The sequence below is a fragment of the Atheta coriaria genome, unplaced genomic scaffold, assembly GCF_025399875.1.
Source record: "Atheta coriaria isolate IRGN ID8LTWV9N9 unplaced genomic scaffold, Caltech_Dcor_3.1 hic_scaffold_6_pilon, whole genome shotgun sequence".
In the NCBI taxonomy this organism is placed as follows: Eukaryota; Metazoa; Arthropoda; class Insecta; order Coleoptera; family Staphylinidae; genus Dalotia; species Dalotia coriaria.
In genome coordinates, this window is record NW_027045448.1 from 616,168 (window position 1) to 643,610 (window position 27,443).

Below are 27,443 nucleotides of genomic sequence, written 5' to 3' on the forward strand. Positions count from 1 at the left end.
TTTAATTGCAATTAAATTTAGTAAAGTTTCCAAAAACTTCTGAACATCATTATTTTCGTTTTCCTTGTGTACTTCATTTCGATGTCCAGTTACCAAATTAGGTCTCAAGCCGGAGAAAGTAGAATTTGTTGGTTTAAAGTTAAATCAGTATCATCAACGTTGATATTACACCAACTTTGGTGTCGTGTGACAAAAGTTACTTTTTTTCCTTCACTTATTTAAAACGTAATAATTTTCTAGTTTTCTTGTCACGTGCGACGATTCTCAGCGTCTCGTCTCGAAATCTGAAAAGATGTGTACGCCTGGCATCGCTTGCGAAAGACTTGAATTGAATCCGCACGGAGGGTCGGAGTGAAACTTTCCGTCTCGAAAAGCATAATAAAAGAAAATAAAAAATAGAATACCCACAACTTTTTCAATAGGGCACAGTTTTCGGCATTTGCTTTCCAGTGAAAATATTAAACTAGTAAATTTCGTGGAGGTGTTTTAGGTGTTGTGTGTTGTGTATATTGTAGGTATGTACATTTCATGCGCTGTTCTAAAATTTACTTTGCTATAAGCGTGAAAGAGGTCGTAATTCAGAACGCTCTGTATGAAAAATGCACTCCTTAAAATTGTAGATATTGCTTGGGTGTATAAGTATGTATATGTGCACAATGTATAACTTTCGTATTCCAGAGTGTTAAATATGGTTGAATATCTTTTGAGGCTAGAGTGGAAATTGGCAAAACAAAGACTTTATTAAAACTGAAAATGAAATGAGTCATAAACAGAACGTATGTTGGTTTTTAGGGTTGTAATATCAGTATGCACTTATAAATATAGAATAGATATTTTTGTTTTGTGGAATGGATGTTGTATATCTACTGAAATAAATTCTTTTTTGAATTTTTATATCAAAAAATAAATCATTTATTCCACGTTAATATAAAACATTAATAATATTAGGTATTGCTGGTCATAATACTGGATTATTGTATTGAAAAACAGTATACGCCTGATAAAAGTATAGTTTTACCCGAATCAAATAAATTCTACTTTTTCAATTTTATTGAATTTATTTTTCCTCTGGCAATTTCCATTTGCTAAACTGATTATTATCTAACACTCAGGAATACCTTGGCTCGAAACGATCGTAATGATAATTAAACAATTAAGGAAGCTCGAATTAAGTAACCGTCGAGCGGGCAGGCGAGATGAAACCTTTGGAAGGCTTCCAGCGCTTTCAAACTCAAACTTCGAACACTTTACTATCGATTGCGATTTTAACTTTACTCTTTAAACTTCATTCATTCAATGCAAGTATTCTCGGCCCAAGTAAGAAATAACTTTTTTCCACTTCAAAATTTTCACACTTTCGCTTCTACAAGTTTCCTCGTTTACAAAAATAATAAATTATTGTATTAGCAGTGGCAAAAATAATTGTCTCATTTTAGTTCAAGGCTCTACTGCAATATCGTTTGGAATGTTTTGATGCTTTTCCACACAATTTAATTTCAAATTAAAAACAACCACATAACTTTAATTTGAAGCGGAAAAAACAAACCACAACAAATAACAACTGAAAATACTTTCAATAAACTTTTTTTTCAGGATTACAAATCTTGTGAAAATTTATAAGAAATATGATTTTACATATCGTCGTGTTACAAAGTGGAAGAACGCTTGTTTGTAAACGAGGGTGTTTCATACTGAATGACGTCCATAAATAAGACGAAAAAGGAAACGACTCGGAAACAGCAATGTATACGATTATGTTAAATATTAAAACAACAATAAAATGAAATGCACACATGTTCGGTTTGCTCATAACATTTTTGAATACCTACTATTTTGGCTGCAGTTTCCGCTCTCTCATTACGCTCGCCTTTTGTGGACCAATAACTTTACCTAATCGTAGTTATAGTAACAATAAAAGTTTACATTCAACGCACCGCGCTAATATTATAAAAATAGTTATTACCTTCATCATAAACCCACCTGAACATGGATTTAAGTATTAGTTCCGTAAATTAAGAAGAAGAAAACATTACAAAAACAAATTTTGTACTTTATCGCCTCAGCGATTAATCTAAGTTAATTTAGGGTTTGCCATAAGTCGTACAAAAAGGCTTTTCTTAATTAATTTTTTCTCTTGTCGTGTGTGAAGGCGGCTTTTGTGTTTGTATCGCTTTTGAAATGTCTTCTTAATTACACACAAGAAGTTTATTAATTAACTAATTAATTACTTCAAGTAATTTAAGCGAAAACGTAGGTAATTCACTTCTTATGTACACACATATCTGTATACAGTTTTTTATCAGAGGCATCTAAAGGCAGAACTGAAAATACATTTTTTAATAAAGAGAATGTATGAAGAACGTTTTTTGATAGCCGCGTCATTTGTTTCAGGCACAATGAAATACATTGAAATGGGGATATACTCGTATTTTTGCCTAGATTTAAGTTTGGCAAACTGTTGGAAATGCGATGCATTAAATGCGCGCAAAATTGTTTGTTCGCATGCAACTGCGCGACGCGCAAAATTAAGTGTCGAGAGTGTAAATAATAGGCGAAGTGCATATGAAGCATTAATGTGTAATGCGTACTTTGTGGAACACTTTCGAAATACGGGTGGCATTAACTCAGGGAAATTGTGCTGAATTACATAAAGATATTGTGGGTTTTCTGAAAGATTTGTGTTTAAATGGGAGTAATATTTCTTATATTATGTCAAACACACTTTGTATTCTATATTAGTTTTCTGAAATTTCAATAGGCAGCGACAGAGAATTGTCAAAAACAATAAAGCATCAAATATTATATTCTTTTGCACTGTTGCGTTGCTATAAACTAGTCTACCGTCAATATCAGTTAAATATTCGCAACATGATCAACCGAAGTATACGCGGCGATTCACTTCGAATGAGAAAACTTTGAACATGCACTACTAGTTGATGGAGTTGAGCGCGGGCCCAAAAAGAATAGTAAATGTGAAAAATTGTATAAAGCCCAAAGGGCGTACAACTAAAAACCCTTTTTCCATTCCATTCCTGTACGTTGCTGACTCTAGGAGTGCGTTTTTTTTTATTTCTGTTTCGTTTTTTTTTTGTTACTCGTCGGCTATAACCCAATGTGGAACGTGAACACGACCATGGATTGGAAACGAAGCAACGCGGTTACAAAGTTCCACGCCGTGCATCTGGACAACTGCAAGCTCGGACGTATTTCGCGCAAACGAGCGTGCCTATGCGCGAAGTCCATTTGGCCGAATCCAATTTATTTCGCTCGTGTTGTATAACATTCATATCTATACGCAGCTCGGGCGCAGAGGGTATACAATATGAGTAGTTATTGCAACCAGCAACAATCCGCTCAATAATTTCAGCTATCTATCTACGTTTCTGCCCTGCGTGCACCCTGCAAACTGTTTCGTATCGGTTTGTTGCATTTTGAGCTTTGGTCGCTATGCCGTTTGGGTTAGTAAATACCAAAACCAAGCAAATTACATACAGTATGCCCAAAAATGATATTCAATAAAAACTAGAATAATTATTTTGACGGATAAACTCATTTGGGTTAGTAATAATACAAAATTTATTAAATTAATTTATTAATTGGGTTTTGAACATACTGTATTTTAGGAATTTTAATGCAAGTGTTACAATTTGCGACTTTACCCCAAACTGCAGGTGGAAATGAAAAAGTTGACTACATAAACTTTGCGGTTTGATCCAAAGTGGACGCATCGGTTTATCTTTTCCCAAAATGCACCGACCAAAAAATGCATCATAAATATTCACACTTTTTTCACTGCAATTTTTTTTTCATATTTATCCTAAAAATAGAGACAATAGAATCGAAAACTTTGCACAATGATTTGATAAATAACGTAAAATAAACTACAAAAACATATTAAACTCCGGCAGTCTGCCAACTGTAAACAGACACACAAAACAATCGGAAAGTTGAACCGTTGGTGTATTTTAATTGGACATATCTACTACTGTAACTAAAGGGAGGATGTACAATTTTCCAATTAACTAATAAATCCCAACGTTTCTATTTAGTCTACCGCGTTTTTATATCGGTTTTTACCATGAATGTTATTCGATGCCGTTAATGAAAATAGATTAAATTCATTTTCGGTTGGATTTAATTCGCGATATTTGCATATAAAATAAATATGTACAAATTGAAACATCACAGAATCATTATTCTATTTTTATTTTAATTCAGAGGGGCTAGATATTTTTATCAGATGGTTATCAAAGTTGACTACCAATGCATCAAATTATTTATTTGTTTTGTTTGCACATTTTTACAACTTTTTGCTAAAAATATTTTTTTTTATATGATAAATCTAGTGATAATATATTTTAATTAATATCTACGTTTTTGTTCCAGAATCCACGATGAAGTCGTAACTGTAAACGATGAGTATTTGCGAGATCGTGAGTGGTGACGTGTGCTATATAAAAGAACAAGGCGGTAATGTTACAGCGACGACGTGTAGCGGATTTAATGAAGTGCTAAAATGAGGATTTGATCGATAGCGAAGTGTAAGAAGTGCACGCCCGTAATGTCCACGATGGCGTCGACGATTTTATTATTATCCACTTCGGCGCCAAGGAAACACCTCTCCACCTCGCTCGTGCACTTGCTGATATGTCTGTTTATTGTGCTCTTAACAAGCGAGGAATCTCTTCAATTAGAACTGGGTAAGTCGTTTTATTGCAAATGTCGCAACCAATTGCTTCCATTAGTTGAGAATTGAACGCGCGTTGAACGCACGGCTGGGCACACAATAGATGGATATCTTTAGCCTGATGCGTAAATTACACCATTTTAATCGCATAAATTAATTATGATCCTCTGGACGGTTGTGTGTTGGGATCGTCGGACGTTATCCCATTATAACGCGCGCCGCATGCTCTATTATCAATTTGATATTGGATTGGCTTCAATTTGGGGATGTCTATTCAGTGGTCGATTGTTGGTCGGGTTTGCTGGTCAATTGGTCCCCGTGCAATTTAGTCTTAATCCTGTAAATACTCCACCATTGAGCTATTGAATGTTTGGCGCTGTAAGTAAACAAACAATTGGGGTGTACTCGTATATGCAAATATTCACTAATAAGTAACACTAAATGCTCTAAACTTCTGCTTTAATTTTTTTTATATTCAACAACATGACTATTCTCTTGAGATATTGTCTTTTTTGTGCTGCTAAATGATGAGGTTTTGAGATAAAGCGTTTTTCTTGAGGCGGCTGAGACGACGCTTTTATTTTAGCGATAGTATTTTCCCTACATGTTCCGAATATCATATCCAAGTTAAGTTTTATTTCCTAACCCCAGGAGTTAACTAAAACGGGAAATTGGAGAATAAAACCCGGCGCCTCCACCAGATCCGTAACGACGTCTTAAAATAAACAAGATCATCTTTTCGAATAAACATTTAAAAGTTAAACAGAAAATAAAATGTTTCAGATAAAATATTTAAAAGGTCATTTTAAAGAAAATAAAAAAAAAATTGCACGCAATTCGTTTCTTTCATTTCGAACATTTATCGATCTCAAATGTGCATTTCATAAGGAACCCGTAGAATTGTTCACCTTCCACCTGAAATACCCACCGCTGTTCGATACATTGAAAATTGTTTAACATGGAAATCGAACGAACAAGGAATTGTTTCGCAATAGCTTCTTTGCTTTTTCTTCTTGCTTAGTCTCGCGTTAACTTGCGAAAAATTCACTTCTTCACAATATTGCCATCCTCGTCCTTGCATCGGCGTTGAATGTATGTAGTATGTACCAATCGGCATTAGCTCCATCGGGCTGCACGTTCGCGTGCATCGCAAGAGACGAGAACGGCACCGATATCGCTCGCGAATATATAATATACAAAACGCCATTCGCCGCCGATTGGAACCGATCGGAACGAATGACGGCGTGCGCGTTGCTTTTCTTCGTTTAGCGTGGAAGTTCATTCTTCATACATGTGTGTGTGTGTGTGTGTGGGTGAGCGCACGCCACAATCTCGACGCGCAAATATATTGCATATAAAATATTCCAATTTATCGAATATCGAAGCGCACGCGGAGAAGTATCGAATCGTTCGCGAGTACCAGCGCACAACAGGCGAATACTGAGGAACGGAAAACGAGGAAACGAAGAGACGTAGAAAGCATATTGAATGCATTGAGTGGCGGAACTTGTATCTATGGTTATATATTGAAACGTATTTGAGAACTTCGGCGACAAACTGCTATGCGAAATAAATATATTTTGAGACGTACATTTTAAATATAAACTCCTATTTGTATCTTGTATTAATAATTAAATATTTCAAGTCAAAATTTTTAGAAGTCCAGGCGGATATTATCGCAGAAATGTAGGTCAAACTGAATTTTATTCATTCACTTTTTAGTGGATTCAATTTTCAATTAAAACGTTGGCATTCCTTTCCAATTTCAATTTGCAGCAATTTTCCAAACTACAGAACAGCATAGTCGATGGTTTTCCATTAATTAAACGTTTTTATCATCTTAGGAACATTAATACACTATTTTCTTTTCAATTAATATTGATTAACGACAAACATTAATTACCCACTTCTTAATTGTTTGTTTGTCAACTTTGTTTTAATATCAACTGTAAAGTTTACTCTAGTCTTTCATGAAGTTGGTTGGCGTTTATCAGATAGTTCCATCACGATGCAAACCAAAATTTGTATTTCAAGCGCGTTTGTTCCCTAAATTCGATGTTTGTATATTGAAGTTCCATTCGTGCACGTGCTTTGCGACCGTGGATATGCCAATCGCGAGTTTGTCAATATATTATTAATGTCGCACCACGTACGCATCGTGCATTTCAATCAACTTGATCAACTATACAAGTTCTATCTAATATAGGACCGCATTTCGAAATGCGTCCTCGAATGTTGTCCTATCATACTTAAAACTATAAAACATTTATATGAGAAGCACTTAAATAGTTTAATGGCTAATATTAAATATTGTTTTTCATGTTTTCTACTATTTTATACTTTCCCAAGTGGATATTACCAAAATGGCACTGGCGCTCACTTTGTAATAATTATGACTGAATGATAATGTTACCAAAACAACAAACAAAGTCCGTTCGTAATTATAAAGTGGTTAATTATTCATTTATTAATGTGCCGTCATAGGCAGTCGTTTGCTCGTTGTAAATTCATTGCACAATTTTACACCGTCATATTTACTTTAATTAATTCTCGCACATGTCATTAAATCGTAATATTATGAATTAATTAATTAATACCAAGATATTATATCATAAATAATTTTACACATGTACGCGAATAAATTAATTAATCAATACGTACGCAAACACTCTCTAATTGAAAATAAATTATAGTTGTGGGATGCTCTGCGGGTATCGTGCGCCCCCTAAATCGCTAATTTATTCGGTGGGGATACGCAAGTACACGCGTTTAAGAATATGAATTTCAGCACAGTCGGGACCTCTACGCATCTTTACGCATTCATTACGCCATCCTAAGTTATCCGCGGTTATCTAAAACGGTGCCTCTACTGGAAGTTGTTGCCCGTACGTAGTGAGACCAAGTTGCGTGCGGGGTTTCCGCTTCGCAGTTCTAGTACGACCATTAAACGCAGTTAGACGATTATGTCGGCGTTAGCCTAGGCGCCTACTCCCCTTAAACCGACTAACAGTTACTAACAATAAGTAACGTACGTAAGGACCATATACTGTTGTTAGGATCTGTTCGAGTTTAGTAACATGCGCGAATGGCTGGCGCGATATTCCCAGCGATGTAGTTTTCAGCTTGTTGCTTTACAATGATCCGTGTAGTTTTGGTGTTTATTTCGGGGCCAGTTGTACGCCGTGGCCTAGTATTGTGTTGTTGGTTGTTTTAATGTTGTCATTGGTGTAATGCCAATTTATCTCTATACATTCATGTTAATATTAAAGGTTTAAAGGATAATAGGCCGGTTGTAATTAGATAAAGTTACTAATTTTGGATTATGGGGAAGGATACAACCGACATGTGATGAGATTATTATATTACTAGCCTTTCCTGCGAACATTTAAAAAAGTAGTTTTTCCCCGCGACTTCGATTCGGTAGTGTTTAATAAAAATGTAATGTTATACTCTCTTGTTCTAGACATAGCATGTATCAATTCTAGCAATAAGATTCGCAATTTTATTTTAAAGAAATTCATTATATAAAGAATTGCTGATAATGCACTTCCGCGCCACCTCGGATTGAATTATTTAACTATAACTAAGAATCTCAATGCCAACTTTTATCCTATAGAAAAGGGCTGTTTTTAGGGTTTTCCCGGCAATTATTCGAATTTTTCTCACCGTAAAAACCATTCTAGTACTTCAACGAACATTTTCAAAAAGAATTGGCCATATTGATCTAGGCGTTGTTGAGTTATGCGCTTACCAACAGATTTTGCGATTCATTTTGATATTATAGATTATCCTAACTAATTATAGCGCGCTAACTGATGTTACAAAAATTATGTCGACATTTGCAGATAAATTTTTAAATGAAATCGTATAACTTGTATAACTTCACTTCCAGGTAACAAGATCGATAGATGATGCAAAATCTTCGATAACGCTAATTGCTTATTACAGTAACGTGCTAAACAATATCAAAATAGACGGATGTATTTATAAACCACGTAATCATACTAGCCGTGTTGCCTGTGGTGCACACACCACGGCACACCGTACACAAGGTTATGTGATGCATCGCCATGTAATTCAATACCGTGCAACCGGGCAGAAAAGCAGCGCGACAGCGAGGTATAGCGTTCCAGCACACAACACACCCTGACGGAATAAACCGCGAACGGCCTAGATCCATACACGGGATGCACACCTACTGACAGGTTGAATATTTTTAGTTATAACTTTTTCAATTATGCGTTCAACAATTTTAACCAGCGCGCGAATAGTTTCCAAACGGCCTAGTTATGCTAAAGTTGTAAACGGTGAATTTTATGCAAATTTTGGCGATACTTTATCTGTGGGAATTATATTTTTAAAGCAACATTTACATAAAATTTGGAAGTAAATTCACGCTTAAACCAATTTATTGAACTTTTTACATTTGGAGTTATTATTCAAGAGATGTTGTTTATAGATAGAATCAAAATTGTACACAGAATCCGTTTTTATTCAAAATTGATATAACTATAACGTAACTCATTATAAAAATTTATGTTCGGAAATTGTAATGCAAATTGGGATAATTTATTAGGATTAGCGTGCAACGTTCGCACACGCCGAAATAAATCACTAGGTTATAATAAATAAGAATAAATCTGTTCCATTCAAATGCACGCTGTAAACACGTTGTGTTCATTGTAAAATCGTTCATTGATTGATTGATTAATCGGCTTTTTAATGCCAGCACGCATGGTATGTAAAACACGGTTGTAATGCGTTCACGAGTATATAGCGTCGATTTTATAAAAAAATTACACACACCAGTTGACGAGCCTAATCGGCCTTGTCGCGATAAATAAAACAACCGATTAATCTCCAACTATACAAACTGGAAACGCACGCGCGCTCACGACTTGGGTTTCATGCAGCGGCTTGTCGTGTGCCGTTTTGGTTATGCCTGTACAGCACATGTGCGCGCTTTGTGTGATCGATTATGTGCTCATTTAACAATAAAAACCACCCATTCACGTGCTTACCAAATAAAAAGCGCCCGGACATGTGTTTACCTGTCTATACCTACAAAGGCGTGCGCGTTCGAGCTCTTTGATTCTTAACTTATTAATTATAATTAAATTTCCGATATGCTAAACGAAAACGTGCACATCAGGCATATGCCTAGGCACAGTTAATTAATCCTTCCTTTGAATGCATCTTTGAAAACGTCAGGTATATTTAGTGCTTTGCCTGCGTGCGTCTTATAAATTTTCTTCGTTTAATTCATTTCCCTAAGCCATGTCATATGAATATAACGTACAATTTTGTGTCTTCCGCATCTGATGTGTTTCCCGTTTCATCTCTAGGTCGTTATGTTAAATTCGCTTGCATAGTTAGACTCGATGTTTTCGCATGAATTTACTTAGTTACTTTAAAGTTTTCGTGCGTCGAGAGGAAAATTAATTAAAATTTGAAAGAAACTTGACAAAGTGTTCCGGCGGCTACGTAAGCAACGCTGATGTCTAATTGTAGCAAAACAGTCATACAAAAGTGAGAAAACTCGCAAACGTATTAAATTTTAATGAAACTACGATGAATATGAACGAATATTTGTGAATTTATTTAACTTGTTTCATCTGCTTTAATAAACTTTACCTATTTGATTATTCATACCAATTTTTGTACTGTTTTATTATTTTTTTTAAATCTAGACACAAGAGAATTGGAATTTACTAAAGTCTATGAAATACTCTTCTACTAGTAGCAGCAGATTGAAAATAAGGTTATAAACAATAAAAACAGAGGTAAACGTTTTGATATTTTTTTATTTATAAGCATGCATTTTTAAAACCCCAATAGCAGATTTACAACCCGACTGCCTGTGAAGAATGACTGTAGTTGTTCGTTTTTGTTCATAAATTTCCGAAAACGCCGCGCCGAATTTGGCGGCGAGCACACAAAAGCAAAGAAAGCAAAACTAGTCGAAAGCGCTTTGTCACGGGCAGCTTCAAATACTTTTCTATCCTTTTAAGGGTGAGCCCTGGCGAAACGAGTAACTAGAAGCGACTACACCGCATACGTCGGCCGAACTATGATTCAACTCGTTGCGCCTCGCCGCGCCGACCTCTAAACTGTTCTTTGCATAGGGCGCCGCGCGGTGAACTTTCCCAACGATATCTATCGTCGTCCGCCAGGTAGGTAGGTGTGCACATCACCCTCCTGCACCTGACGAAGGTGGAAACGCGCGGAAAACTGCGCGAAAGATGACGGGCAACCGTTCGTTCTTTCTGCTTTATCCTTTCAGATAGCTCTTCGGAGAGCATTTCATACATAACTATAAATTATTCTTGACTGCCACTTGCTCGCACGCCTGCCAGTTTTAGCGGGGCGCACATCCGCCACATTCACCACCATATACGCCGAGGCGAAGAACGGCGTAGGCTCATTCGTAGAGCTTTCGTCATGAAATATTTACATTTCGTCTTTACGTTTTATACGCACATACTACTACTACATGTCCATAAAATAATATACAAATTGTGTAGCACCGTTTTATTTTATTTTTGTAAAAAAACATGTTTACTGTCGAGTTATTAAATACATATTCTTAAATATTGTATATTTAGTTGTGATAACAATCTGTATATCAGCAGTTTTCATATACTCATACTCAATGTGTAAGTATGTGCTGCGCGTGCGAATTTAAATTTCTGTTTATCAAATTCCATGCGGATGTAGTGGGCGCGTTTATTTCGCTTTTAGTCTGCGTTTTTACTGCGAGTGGCAAACCTAGAGTGCATATTATTTGTAGTTATTTGACTACGAATTACCGGAATGCTCGACGCGTACTCGAAACATACGTGCCTGCTCCTCATCCATCTACGTGCACGCTCATAAACCCGAAAATCGAAAAATGCATATGATGTGCGCATAGCAACATGATGTTGGCAGCCCTCTTTCACCTCCCCGAAAAGTTCACTTGCATTATTTGCTCTTGAATATGCACTTGAATTTTTTCGTGTTTTCATTGTTTTGATACTTGTGTAAACTTCGTTAAGATACAAGATTTCCCACCGAGTATGACTGTTTCGTACACTAACTGCTAACTATAAACAGGTACTTTATTTCAACGCCGTATCTTTACATCAAGAAATATGAGAAACACGGGAAACGCCGGCTCACAACAACTATTTATCTTTCGCATCGTCGCCGGCGCACAGCGCTCGAAAACTTTGCGACAAAGTGCACTAAGTTTATCTTGAAATCACATATAAATATTGTTATAATTTCCGGCTTGCAAGGACAAATTGTCTAAGTTCGAAAGTGACTCAAGTCGTAGAAGGTTCAAAACATATGTTTATTTATATTTTACAAAAATTTTAACTTTTTGAATATTTGTAGTGCAGACAGAGTTGCAGAATGCTTGTAGTCTTAATTGAACTTGATTTATTTGCGGAAGTAATTTCTCTAACGGATTGGAACCTGGAAACCCTTATACCCACAATTTCGCAAACCCCAAAGCCATATAATCCGCCAAACAAATAAATCACTTTATTAACTGCCTCCGCACTAATAGCTCTCCGGTGCAATTGCACTAGTTTGTGTTCCAGTTTTTCCTAGTTTAACATATTTTATATTAACCCACTTTTTATCCCCCTTTTTCTCTGTTTGTCGATGTACCCTGGCATGGTCCGATAATAAAACAATAGAATAAATTTAAATTTGTTGAATATTCAATTCATTTCAATTCAAGCATAAACTAGCACGTTCATACCGGAAATGATTTTTTAATTGTGACAGCACATTAATCAAAATTTCAATAATCCCAGCGAAACGTAATAAAACAAATGTTTGCATTCATAAAGATGCATTTATCATCCGGATTTGTTCGCACACTGAGGATATGTGTGTTTTATGTGCTGGCAGGCATTGTGAATTCCGGGGGGTTATATAATTAAATAGTCCTAGTTAAAACTATTGAATTTTTAATTGCGGAATTATGAAACCGCTGCGAAATTTCGTATAACTGCGGCGGCGTGCACTGCTGCTACTCGTAAATATTCCTTTACGTTGCTGGACGTGCACGTAAGCCGAGGATTTTGGCTTATATAAGCATTAAAACTGACCCTTTACAACCCTTCCGCCGGAGGAAGGGATGCACGGGCGCCTTCACGCGCCCAGCGCCGGGGAACAACAAAGCCGACATATTTCCGCATATACCTAATACTTTCACTTGGTTCACTTGGCGCTTTCCAGAATTGCGCCGTGCCCAATGGCCGGACGCGGCGGCGGGTATATGTGACGAGGATTAAAATGCTTTAATGCGAAAAACGTTCGCCTTATGCTCGGTTCGCATGCCTACATGTTTCGCAAATCCTAAAATCTTTTCATTCATTTTTCTGCGCCGCTGAGTTTTTCCATGCGGAATGTAAGCCGTGTGCGTGTTTGGGTTCTTCGTGTTCGTAGCGCTCATTATTATTTTTAATTTAGCGTTTTTTGTATAAGCGTGTTTACATTCCGACTTTGTGTTAACAAATAATATTTTAGTTGATATTGCCATGAGATCAGTGCATTAGTTGGAGTTACTTTTACAAAACACAAAATCAACTTTTTCAGTTAAAGTAACAAAATATCTATTACATTCGCAATTGAGGTGAATTGTTTTAAACACCTATTATTTATTTTGAATAAGGCAGTTGTATTTAGATGTATCTAGATGTATTTTAGTTTCAAGGACGAAATATACTTTTTCGAGACTTTCCAAAATAGAATTTGTTCTATACATAAAAATATCCTAATCTATCCTAAATTTAGTAAATTGATTTCTTGCCCATTTCCCGAAACGAAAATTTTCTTATTTTCCAATCAAATCCTGTGATGTGAAATAAATTGTAAAAATAAATAGTAAAAAATTAAAACTTTGTGTAATTGGGTTTAGATATCACGATTGTAGCAAAACCACTGATTTGTACTGAAGGTGAAAGAAATGGGTTACGAAATTCAACCAGTTTGTGCGTTGATTTCGTTAAATCGATAAGGCAAGCGCACACGGCAAGTAAGTGCAGGTTACACGCATATAACACACACACACACTCACGTAAACTTGCCTCTTGTGCAATGGCAACGCAAAATAAGAAGCACCTCGCTTGGCCTTAGACTTTGGGATTGAATGTGACTCCGCAGTACAATGTCGTGGATGGTTTGGAACGACGGTTTGTTGCTAGGAATCGGTCGCCGTCGCCGCCGTCGTAGTCGGTTATGTATTAGTTTTGCGTTGCGTCGGTGGTGCGCGCCTTTTGCGTAGATAAATCATTCTTAACCTTAAAACGAACGCACATTTTTGTTGATTTACGATGGCTGCATCTAATATACACTGAGCGCAAGTGGCTAAAAGGCCACCTTCGCCGCCGCCATCGACGCCAGCGCCAGAGATGCCCCAGCTGAGAGGGAAACGAAACGAAACTGTTAAAAAAAGCACTAAATATTCGCTGGAATAATAAACGGAACGGAACGGAACGGCGACATTAAACAGAACACAATATCTAAGTAAACTAGAACAGGCATAAATTCATACCGAAATATGAATGTTTGAGTGCTTAAATAATGTGGTTTCTGTGCTTAATGTCCCAAAATTTGCGAAAATTATGTCTGTTCTTGATTAAAAATGTTTGTTTGTTATTTACTGGCTCAATCGGCAAAAATCCAATTAAATTTTACAAGATAAATAATATTTTGACGATGTAAGATTTGCGCCTAAATTTCCAAAAGGGGTATTTGTACAAGACACCAAATTGATATTCCTCGTTCAGCTTCATTTCGTTATTTGTCATCACGCAGCCATCGGCATATTATCGACGAAATGAAAGCGGGTGCGCTTCGCACAACAAACTATTCGCGAATGTAAACCGCAAGCCTTTCACGCACAGACACGTCGGCAGCGGCGGTGTCGGGCCATGGCACATATCGATTCACACACACCCAAGAGCCAAACCAAACGCCAATGCCTCTCTCGGCGGTTTCGATCGCGCGAGCCCGTTCAGCAAATTCGGTGCGCTTACTCGCTTGACATGCTGCGCTCAGTCGACGGATGAAGGACTAATAATATCGACGGCTCGTCGTCAACGCCGAGGAGTCCTTGACTGATTCAGATTCGTATCGAGTTGAGCGCCCGCCTCATTCGACGGAAGCGAATGAAAAGAACACCGCCACGCGCGCGTCGAGCAGAGAAAAGCGATTGATGCCTTTTAGTCATCGCCATCATCGTCGTTGCGCATCGTCGCCGAGATCGGCTTTATGTCTTGCGACTTCGGGGCTTTCACGCGTCTTAGCGCATATGAAAATTTTCATATGTTGTATGCGTCTACGTCGGGCAAACCTAATAATGGAATATCGCAGACAAGTGATTGACATTCAAATAATACAGACATAAAGTAATGTAAACATCAAACAGTGTCGTCTGCTCAGCCAATTTAATGTGGATCAAATTACACAAATATTTACAAATATTTCTTTATTTTTATTAACAAAAAAAATAAAACTAAAACATTGAAATTCTTGTTTTGTTGTTCATTCGACGAGCATTTATAATGTCACACCGAAACACATTGGTGGAGGTGGCAAAGAAGACCGAGAAGAGTAATGCTTTACTTTTTGGATAGACAGGATGAATGTTGCCTTAGCCTGCTGGCGACGATAAACTGGCACAGTTTGTGATGCGATTCAATGGCACAACGCGCATGGAGCGCTGTTCCGTGCAGAGGTCGTAAGGAAGCTGCCGTAATTAGTATTTATGAAAGCCCGAGGACTAAATTATTCATTGTATCCTAATTACCCTTGCAAACTTGAATGGCTGCAAATTCGAAACGCTTGCGTTTGCCAAACACTAGATTGTAAATATGCAGATTAGCAGTTTGTTTCAGTAGGAGGCAATCAATCGAGTAAAACGACCTAATTAGAATTAAAAGCTACCACCTATTTTTGATAAAGACTTTAAACGTGTTTATATATTACCAATTCGTGTATAAAGTTATATTCGTTATACATTTATTTAATTACAACTTTTTATTCCATAATCCATTTTATTTCTATAAACTCCACAAGAACAACTTGTAACTTGACTAAGTGATTTTAATCTTTTACCTAAAGTAGTTTGTAGTTATTTTAATCGAAACAGACACAACAAACTGTTAACATTCAACTACGCACACAATAACTTCAGCAATACACAAACCGTTTGAAAACACACCGAAACAGGGAACGGTTTTAAACTGTGACGATACGAGGAACCATTATACATACCACTTGTGACTCGGATAGTGCTGGTACGAGAACGGTACGGGAATGCGGATCGACACGCAAATCTCTTTAAGTAAATATCACGTTGTCGACGACAACGGCTATAGGAAACTCCTGATGCACAGGCCAGCGGCGAAAGCAAAGCAAACGGCGCAATAGAAAAGCTGCGGAAAACCAAACACGAGCATAAGACACATTTTGCTCAAACGTATGAATGAGACTACGAATGTGAATACGTATTGTTGAAACGGGCGAGTCGAAGAGGAAAACATCGACGAAGCAAAGATGTCGCTTGCATCGCATTAGTTTTCCCAGCGAACGGGGCGCACACATTGCGCCGATATTGTAATATAATATAGCTTAGCATAGCAAAACGGTGGATAACATAACAACATGACGCAATGTTAATGTTTTCATTTTATCTTATGCGGGAGAGTTGAGAGTCGGCGACTCGCGGCGTACTTTAATAGCGCAAGAGTGCTGTCCTCGTGTCAGTCATGTGTAGAAATCTGCATACGCTCTTATCTGTATCCTTCCACTTGGTTATGAATTTTGTTTTTAGTAGTATAAGTGTCTTTGAGCTTTGACACAGAAATATTTATCTAAAATGTAACAACAGCGTTATATCAACTACATTTAAAACGTATTAATGCTAAAATAAAGCATTTCAAAGTTTTTTTTTTTTCAAAGAAAATATATAACAAGTGTTTGCTGAAATTTTAATATTTGGTATTTTTAATTTTCAGGACAATGCAGTCGCCCACTAGGAATGGAATCCGGCGCTATCAAAGATATGCAAATATCAGCAAGTTCAGCCTACGATTCGGGCAGTGTAGGTCCACAACATGGAAGGTAAGTTTTGGCCACTATAATATTAATAATATTTTTGTACGTTGTGGTTTTGACGTGAGCGTCTATAAATACAAAATAATACAAGAAATTACCTGCAGTATATCGAGCTTATTTGAGGGCATTCGAGCGAATTTTTCTGACTTCTGACATTTCACGGTTTTCTGCTATTTTATTCTGCCTTACATAAATATATGTGAATATATAATATACAAACTGTCTAGAGTAATACATTTATTTAATAAAAATATATTCCGTCTTAATAATGAATGCCCGGCGCCTCCACAACAACAACAAGTAGAAATATTCTTAATAAGTTTTGACATGGTTTATTTATTTGTTTAATACCCGTATAAACCTTGTAGTTAATGTAGTGTATACTTACTGAAAGGTTGTAAAGCCACAGCAAAAGCAAAAAGGTGGAAAAGTTGAATTTGGCTTTGGCGAGACGAAAAAAGGTTCGTATCGACGATTAGGCCGATGTTAGAAACGAACCGTGGCACAAGGAGTCGGCAAGCAGTCGAAGCTGGACGTGCGGTTGTTGCGTTTTGTCGTGTATCGTAGCAAAAACGACCGCCGGATGCGAAACGATTTCACTTTCGTTTCGTTTCGTTTTTTTTTTTGGCAATCCGACGATGTGGAACATTAGCGTCGATCTTTCGCGTCTGGTCTTGACACTGAAATGCATTACTATACGATTTAAGACACATTTGACTTTTTTCTGAATTTGAACACACCTGCAGACGAATAATATTTTTGTTATTTATTATTCTATACAGATATTATGCAGATAAAATAATTTTTTTATTTGTTCGCTAATGGCATTACAAAACAATAATACACCTCACTGATTACTTGGTACTTTTAGTAATAACGTTTATCATGAAACGAAAAGAAAGGTGATTTTACTAAATGTATAACCAAGCCAGACAAACAAATAACAGTGGTATTGTCGCCTGGACAGACTAAAAAAAACGAAATTAAAGTATGAGTAATCGCCGTACACAAAGCCCAATTGTCTGAAAATTACAATTAACTTATTACCTTTTGACCCCAAACCTTAGACAGAATAAAACAGTAATTGCTTGATGATTTATTAATCTAAGTTTCTATTGTGTTTCATTTCTTTTATACTTTTATTAATATTGTTTGGGTGCGTTGTATATTTACAAAGATTTTTTTACATCATCAAGCTTTTCTGATTGGATAGAAAGAAAATAGAGTAATGCACATTGGCAATATGTTGCAAGTAGGAAAAAGTATACTTTTATTTGCTTTCCCTTATCAAGTTGGCTTCTTCTTATTGCCGTAACGTTTACTGTGCCAGCATTTTTCAACTTATCAAAGAGCAATTATCGATAGCCAATGTATTCGCTTTTCGAAAACGTATTCGTTTCTCATACTAATTCTCATAAAAGCAACGCTGGGAAATATTCCATTTCCAACCGTTCGCAATATACAAAGTGTATAAGTATCTTCCATTATTTGTTAAAACTATTCTATTTGAATTAATTTAATATTATATTTTACATACCTTGGTTTTATTATTGTTTTTATTTTTATATTTATATTAGTTACTTATTTAAACTCAATTCAAAAAAAATGTGTTTATTTAACACTCACTGTGTTAGACGCTGAGTAAAAAATCGAAACAACCGCAGCAATATGTGCCAGCTGTTGTTAGCCTGTATTGGCGCAACGTATTTTTATTCCACTACACATCTTCATTTATCTGGTTTAACTGGTTACATCAAGTGTCTAGAAATTTTTGTTAAACTTTTGTTAAAGATAATTTGTGTTACTTGCATGGCCACACCACTTAATCTAAAAATAGTTCCCAAGTTTTAAAAGAAAATAAATATTGATTTTGCATATTATTCAACTCAATTTAACAAATTGATGCATGATATCCCTAGTCGTAACTTTGTCTTCTAGACGTAGGAAATTCATCCTTTTATTTTTATCGCCACTAGACAATTTGCAGGACGAGCAGGTCTCATATGCAAATGATATATTTCAGACTTAGAAACGACAAGAACGGCGGCGCCTGGTGTCCTAGACAGATGGTGTCGCGCGACGCCAAGGAGTACTTGGAGATCAACATGGACGATCTGCACGTCGTCACCGGCGTGCGCACGCAAGGCCGCTTCGGCAACGGGCAAGGTCAGGAATATGCCGAGGAGTACATGATCGAATATTGGCGACCTGGTTTCGTCAAGTGGACACGATGGAAAAATCGAGAAAGTAAAGAAGTACGTATGATACCACAATATTTGCCACAACAAAATTTACAATTTATCCTTTCTCCGCCCGAAAATGTTGCGTTTGACTTCAATGTAAATACGTGTGGTGTACATGGGTAAATAAACAAATATAAGTCAAAGTGGAGGCGGTAAAAGTAAAGCGAAGGATGCTGGAAGTCGAGTGTAGTTTACTGGAAAGTGGAACTAATAGCGGCGGCCGGGTTGGCGTCTGCGTGGGCGGATCGGAGTGAAGTTACTTAGTTAGGATAAAGACCCCCAAAGAAGAGGGTTTCGGATAAAGTAAATAGGAAACTTCAACACCTTCTTCGACTCCATTATGTAGTAATTAAAGTTCCGCAAATAGTTTTACACTCGCGCGCGCTCGTTTTAGTTTTCCACTTTTATGCGAGCTCGTGCGAGAACCGGAAGCGGACGTGAGCCAATCCGCTAGGCGGGCAAACATATAAGAAGACAAACTTAAAAGTATTACGTGGTGTTTTACGCTTACTTTTTAGTTTCGCCTGTGAATCCGTAATAACTAAGCATTTCTTACTGCCATGGTGCTTTCAGCGCGCAACGTGCTCAAAGTTAAAGATTGGAAGTCGAGCGGGGAAGTTTGACGGTAATGGGTTGAATCGTTGAATAAACGCAAAGGTTAAAAGGTGCAAGGAGCAAGAATAACACTGGGGATTACGTGCGAGAGAAAAAAAAAACTCGATAGTGCAGAATGTACTTTGCATAAATTACTCCGCAGCCACTTACCACTTCCGCGTACCTTTTCCGATATAGATTCATGCAGCGAGAGTGTATAATCAGTATTAATAAACTTTAATCTGTGAGGTTGTTACGTCTGTGACTTAATCGGTAATTAGGTGCAATTAGTGTACGGATTGTGGGGTAATTACCGTAGCAAATTATGAATGCGGTGTGGTGCATTCGATGCAATTACGTGTGGCATGACGGTTCGCGCAAATTTGGAGGCGCGACGAACATCGAACGTTCGATTCCTAATTGACCGTAAGTGCGCTGACTGATTATTTATTAATGGTCATTATTATTTGATTTACTACTTTTAGCATTAGCAGACGACTTCTCATATTTCGGTAGATTACTATTGCAACATAATTATCGTTGATTTTACAATTAGTGAGTAAAAGTGCGTAAAAAATTTTAAAAATATTTTTTTTATTTTTTAACCATTTTATTGTAATGATTAACGCGTAATAATCAATATCTAATATTCACCACCAGCCGCAAAACAATTCCACAATGATAGCCATTCGGTAATCGTGGTATTGCTCAAATCCGAAACTAACCCAAATGAAAATTGGATTAAATAATTTATAAAGCACACGCCGGTTTTATAATTGCGAGTAATTCCCAGTATTTGAATAAACATCGATGCCAATTTTCAGTTATCTGTTATTCATTCTCGCTTGCGCGGTGGGCACTCCGAAATCGAATTAGTACTGGATTCACACTAAAAACGTGAAACACTGCGAATTACCGTTGACGGTCGATGTAAAATGTATGAGAAACCAGTTCGTTCCATTCAACATGATGCTATGACAAAATGGATTAATCTTGCACCTGATTTTGATTTTAGTATTAATTGATTTTGAATAATAAATTTTATACTTGAATTTATACCAATTTTATTTACTTTGCAAATAATATTTAAATTTTTTTTCAAATGTGGTTAGGTTTTCATAAAATTAATAATTTGAAAGTGTTAGTTTAAGATCTAGGTCAACTATAGTCACCATGTTGCCGTGGATACTTCAGTAGTAAACATTCCAACAAAAAATTGGTATTCAAAGATTGTTTCGGCCAATTCGTTTTCTCGAGCAACGTGACCGAGTGTCGAATGCGCGTTTTCCTGGCGAATGTACAAACTCAGCACCTATCTACGTGAGGGTGGAGTTCCTGCCATGGACACCGCATCACATGGAAAGCGATGCCTGCTGATGTCGTGCCAAACGTTGAAACATCATCCGCGCTATGATTTGAAAAACACAGGTTACCTCCGCTTTGCAAGTGCCACTTTGACACTGAAATAGATTCAACCGACGCAATATTTACAGACACACTCGGTGCAAAGACATAAACAAGCGCGCCATGGCAATGTTTTAGGAACCTATCAAAACAAATCTTGGCTCAACATTTTTGGCCCACAAAAAACCCTTGCTCTTGTATTATGGTAAATCCATCACGTAAAATTCTCAATCTTCTTTCAGTTTTTCTCCGGGGTTTTTTCTCTTGGGTGATTCACGCTAGTCGTACGCTTTTTATACGGCGCGTTTACAAATATTTATATTCGGTAATTAAATCTTTTGTTTACCGCCTCGTGGATGGTGGATGGATGGATAGATGTAATTTTTGTTTGGATATTCTCATATTTTCCGAGGCTTTGAGTTTTGCGCGGCGCGTCGGGCCGTGTGGTTTACATCGTTTGCATCAGATTTTGCGCGCAATTTTTTTCCAGATTTTACTCAAGTATTACGATGGATTTTTGCGCGTGGATTAAGCACGAAACATCTGTTTGCATGAACCGGTCCGATGCGGCGCGGTCGGCTCGTGGTGGCGTCGCCGGGCACGAGCGCCGACACCCGCCTTGTTTGCGCTCGAATGTCGGAATAATAACGCGCTCACAACGCGACTCGCTTTTCGTTTTGCTTCAACCCGCTCCGTCTTTGCTTTTGGTTTATTTCTGGTTTTCATTGTTTTTTTGCAATGGCGTTTCGTCTAGCGGCACTGCCCTCACTACCGACAGCGCTTGTTATTCAATGGTTTTCCAAGCGCTTCAAGCGCTTTTTAAATCTGAATTCGAGTAAAAGAAAAACATTTTGTGAGACGAGAAAAGTTTGCGCAAGAAAAAATGAAGGCATATAATGATGGCAATGACAAGCGTTCGGCAGCAAATCCTTAACTGAAGACCGTCCAAAAGAACAAAAGCGGCTGCTTATTAGTGAATCCGTTATCAAAAGCTCTTATTTTAAATCTTCTTAGTTTCCGAAACAATTGCATTCTTTCCTAAAAACAACACTACTATTTTTAAGCCTCTCACCATTAATACCTAGTTATGTGCCCGAACTTCAAATAATTTAAACTCCAAATTTAGGTGAGGTATCAAGACAGTACAGTAACACTGTATAAGGTGAAAATTTACGCAGTTGTAATTTGTAATTGTCATGAAATATTATTTTGTCTTTCGCCGATTTTAGAACAAGTAGTGCAATTTTTTGAAACAAATAGTGTAAGTTGCCAGACAATGAAAAATAAAAGAAAGGCACGAACGCAGAAGATGCAAACGGCAAGCGCATGGCGGAAGTGGAACACGCGCTTGTCGGCAGCCGAAGCAGCGCATCCACTTAGAGACGCTAATAATACCAGATTTGGCTAATCCAACTCGACGACTCTTAAAGAAACCTCGAATCCGTAATCGCTTTCCGCTCCACTGGTCGCATAAATAAATTCGCCTTCAAAGTCTTTTAGTTTTACTACCCGGCGCGTTTGGGGTGGGCTGTCAAGCTACCGCTTGCATTCTATCGCATTCTAGAGCGGCAATAAAATTTGCAGCGAATGCATGCGAACGAAGCTGCCGGCGGCCAACGAGGGCCAAACGAACGCAGTAAAATATATTTAAGTTTTTAAGCCAATTTTCTTTTATGGATACAAGAATAAACAACATTTTCAGTTAAGATTGATGAAACTAATTTTTATAGCTCCGGCAACCCGCGAGAGAATATCGTGTTTGTTTTGTTGAGGTTAAAACTTCCGCTTGAATTAAATTTTTAAACTGGTTATAGTAAAATTAAATTAAAAATGCAAAAACTGTAAAGGCATTTATTGAAGGCTTCCATAAAAAGAATAAAAATGAGTCTCGTAAATTTTTTACTTAATTCTTTAGTAAATTTCAACTTGTTCCGGTCAAAACAATTTTGCATTTATCACAAAAATAAAATAAGTTAATAAAATTTATCTTTAAATTTTTAAATTATGTATTTTGATATTTGTCAACTTTCAGTTTCTGGTGTTAAACTAGAACAGTGCTGATGAAATCCAAGAATAATGGCAACATTCCTAGCCCCGATTAATCTATGGCGAGGGGCGTTAGACGTGAAATATTGAACCGCTGTGAAGCGGTCCAAATGAAATTACACTTTTAGTGCCCCGGCATTTGAAAACTATGCATTTTATAACCGATGATATATGCGAATTTATTTTCAAATACGCGATAAAATTACGCCAAAAATGGCAGAGTGCATAATGCATAAAGCGGCGAGCCATTAGTTCTAATGAGAATGCCCGAATATGTTGGCCGAACTTTCACCGAGCGCTTTAACCGTTTTACCATGCCAGCATTTCAGTTTCCGGTTGTCACAGCTGAAAAGCCACTCTTCCATCCATATCACCTCTGCATTTGCGCGCGCGCACACGCGTTGAAAACAGTGAACAATCGCGTATTCAAATGAAACATTAAGCAACGCATAATGGACCACGCATATACAAAGTGTGCAAATCAGTACCTACAATAATTATTACAAATAGCATAATCAAGCAATTAACAATTTAGCACTAAACTAAAATTTGTGATGATATTTTCTACATTTTTATGCTGTATTTTAATTACGACTGTGAATGCCGCGATTTATTGATGATTTGTATATAACTTTGTATAGCAACGTGTAACTTATCACACGCCATGCTTCCAGCTTCCTTTCGCATCCATTGCGAGGTTTGTTATCAACTTGCACCATCGTTTCAAGCGATTCCTGCTCTTTATATGCACTCGCAGATATTATTGAATTGTATTGAGCATATTGTAAGCATGAGCTTAATGCGTACGTTGCTCTCATCCAAATCAAGCATCATACGTGTTTTCTTCGTCACGGAATGCAGATAATGCATACGGTGTGGGGCATCTGATGTGTGACATGAAGCCACTACGATGGCATCCGCTTAATGAAGATTAACCATAAACCATCAGGATGTGGCGATTTGTTCGTTTTATTTAGCCAGTAAAATGAAATGACCATTAAGTCGAGTAGGTTTTTATGACTGTCGCCGGGTGTCGTTTTTCGCTTTGAGTGTAGTTTAATTGATGAACAGTATGTTCAGGCAGATGAAATTAAATTTTGACAACAGATTCATCACAAACTGCTTTCTTTTTGTAGCCACAAATGAACTTTTACATAAGCATCGTTAAAACTAACTTTCACAAGTAATTTTAACTTAATATTACAAATATTAATATATTAATATTAATAATACAGATAATTTGTTTTAACTTTGTTAGAAAATGCAAAACTGAAGTAAAATAAATAAATTGGTTTATGCAAATGTGGTACTCTGAAAATCATTCAAGATTAAGAAAAAGCTACATCAGCGTGGCACCGTCAGCATAGTTCTTTTTTATTTTGTGTGGAAAATGGCCTCGTGCGGACGTTGATAACGTTCTTGTGTGTACAAAACAAACGGCCGCGTACGTGCTAATGAGCGAAAAATTATAAAAGCACTATTTGCATTCGGACCCTCAAAAGGACTAACTGCACGAATGGAAAGGGTGTGAACCGGCCTAAAACGGGTACGCGGACACGTATGCATGTAATTTGTGCGTATTATACTCGAATGCGCGTTTAATGCCGCCGGGTCCTTGATGAACGCATAGCTTTCCACCAACCCAGAAAATGAAATGAATGATTAAGGCAAACACTCGGATATATTATCGTCCCGCAGGCTAATTTAAATCTATATCTATAATTTTGTTTGGATTGCATTCAATAAAATCAGAACATTCGCGAAAAATTTATATTCCGCCAACGTTCGCAAACATAAATTTCGTGTACCTTATAAAAGATAGATTACCTCATTGTATTAGAATGCCGCGAAAAGCGAGAAAAATAAAACAAAATGTAAAACAGAACGTCGGCTATAATTCTTTCTCACTTGCTCGTTTTTTTTTGTGTGTTACAGCTGCTCTCTGGTAACACCAACACGTACACGGTGGTGGAGCAAAAATTAGAACCGCCCGTTATCGCCACCAAAATTCGCCTCCTGCCCTACAGCGATCACGTGAGGACGGTGTGCATGCGAGTGGAATTAGTCGGCTGTAAATCCACAGGTACGTTGCGCCCCTGCTTTTATACCTTCATCAGAATGTATAATCAAGGTCTCCTTCCTGGATTCCAATATAATTCAATCAAGTTTCATTGAATAGATTTTTCATTTAGATAAAAGTGTTATTCGGTTTACATCATGATGGTAATTCATTAATTTCGACGCTGCGGTCGAGTTTGGTGCGTTGCCAGAATCACTTGTTATAAAAACATTTTGTACAAGGGGAATAATAGTCGTGTGTGGCTATTATCCTGCTGAACAAGCACGAAACGCGCGCACAGGGTGTCGGGTGATACAAAGTGAGAGTCCCGGTCCGGGCCCACTGTGCTTTGATATAATAAAATTGAAACAGATGTTGATGTTGGCGTTGTTGCGGTTGTTGCTTCTAGCTGAGCAAATCGTGACCGTAACTGCTGTATTATAAAAACATCATGGTAGTAACCGCAATTGAATCATTTCATGTTTCATTTAGCAGATAAATTGAATTTTTCAAATATTTATGGGATAAAGTGGCGTAAACGCAACATAATGTTCGAAAACGCTTATCTTTCAATAGTTCATAAACATAATATAAACACAATTTTCTCAAAAAATAATTAATAATATTTTTAAGTAATATTTTAAAAATAACACAAGTTGAACTTATTACAAACTAAAACACCTTTGCGCCAGGCGCCAGAATAACCCGGAAAAAGTCGAGAAAAACTTGCAAAACTACCCACAAACAAGGATAAAGAATGAAATATACGCTCCAAGTTTCAATCCGCCGCCTCGCGGGTTTCCCCCTTCCCTCACCTGACTGGCAACCTCGAGTATCTTTTATTTCCTTCAACACCGCGGCTTTCCTACCGCAAATAACATAAACTAAAAGAAATAATACCACGGCGACTAGAAAATATCTTCAAGCGACGCACTGTGTTAGCATCACTATTTCATCCTTCGGTGGCATCGACCCGAAGCCGCCTTTCTTACCGCGCAGCGTGTTGTGCCTCGTGGGTATCGTTAAATGAGCGAAAGGAGGGTTTTCATTATTTAAAGTTGGCGATAAATTAATTTACTGCATTAGTACCGAAACGACTTTTGCGTAGCTTCGTCGACGCCCGTCTTTCTGCCTCTTGTAATTCATTTGCTAAACGTCTTTATTGTTTATTTTGATCATATTACTTTTATTGCTTTAATACTTAAATATTTATTTTAATAAATTTCAATTGAAATACGCTGTGGTATTTAAGTTGAGTTTTTGTGAGATGACATTTTGTCATTTCGGTTTATTTGCATTTTTGAACAACTTTTATGGCCGCCGGCGATTAAAAATTATTAAGAAAATTAACAGCGCACCTGATGCTTAATTATTCTTTAAAGTTGCCCGTTTGTTCGTTTCATTAATCATGCATTTTGCGACGATTAATCATTGTCCCGCAACGACGCTCTTCTGGTGCGATGGTGCCAATAAAAATGTAGCGCCGCATGTCTGAGTGAGACCCTGCTCACTAGAGGCCACCGCTATGCATTATTTACGTTATCCTCACTTCTTTAAAATATAGATATCCAGCGCACCGGAATATATCACCCCTGGTGATTTTTGTTCACATTCAATTTGTTGTTGCAGATGGATTAATCAGCTATGCGGGACCGCAAGGACTGAAGCGCGGCCCGGAGATGGATTTATCGGACAGGACGTACGACGGCAAGGAGGAAGGCGGCATGCTGACGTACGGTCTGGGACAATTGGTGGACGGGCGAAAGGGCCAGGACAATTTCAGGCTAGACACGGGTCACGGTAAAGGTAAGGTGCCTTAAACTGTCCGCATCCAGTTGGAGGGGGTCAAGGTGTGGGGGCGAGGGGCACACTCCCGGTAGAGTGAAGGGGCCGGTGACCCGATTTACATTTATATTACTTCCTCTCGTCGTGTGGGCCGTTGTAGCATTTGTTGTTTGCTCGCGCCGCTTGCACGCTTCCCATTGCCTCCCCGAAGCGCGTCTTTTGTGATCTTTTGTCCTCTGGCGCCATCCGGGCCACCAGCAATGGCGATTCTATTCTGCGGAGTCATATCGTATGGAATAAGCGACACACGTGTACGCGCCGTAAACGTGATATTGAAACATAGAAACAAATGTTATTTGCATGGCACTGGCATGCAGATTCCGGGGCTTCAATATTATTTCCGGAAAAGCAAAAAAACAAACAGGTGAACACGCAGATGAAATTTTCATTATCCTTCCTCGCATGCCAAATGCCAAACACATAATGCAGGACCAAATAAACGTTT

At 37.6% G+C, this 27,443-nt stretch overlaps 1 protein-coding gene across 2 annotated transcripts in view; it reads left to right on the forward strand.

Annotated features, from left to right (window-relative positions):
* The window catches only part of Ddr (discoidin domain-containing receptor 2), a 68,549-nt gene that overhangs the window by 31,790 nt on the left and 9,316 nt on the right, over window positions 1–27,443 (forward strand). For both annotated transcript variants that reach the window (XM_065304756.1, XM_065304757.1), the window contains exons 2-6: window positions 4,387–4,700; window positions 16,708–16,813; window positions 18,831–19,062; window positions 25,030–25,177; window positions 26,783–26,959. In XM_065304756.1, the coding sequence (XP_065160828.1) occupies window positions 4,562–4,700; window positions 16,708–16,813; window positions 18,831–19,062; window positions 25,030–25,177; window positions 26,783–26,959 (802 nt within the window). In that variant the 5' untranslated portion in view covers window positions 4,387–4,561. The remainder of the gene's footprint in view (window positions 1–4,386; window positions 4,701–16,707; window positions 16,814–18,830; window positions 19,063–25,029; window positions 25,178–26,782; window positions 26,960–27,443) is intronic.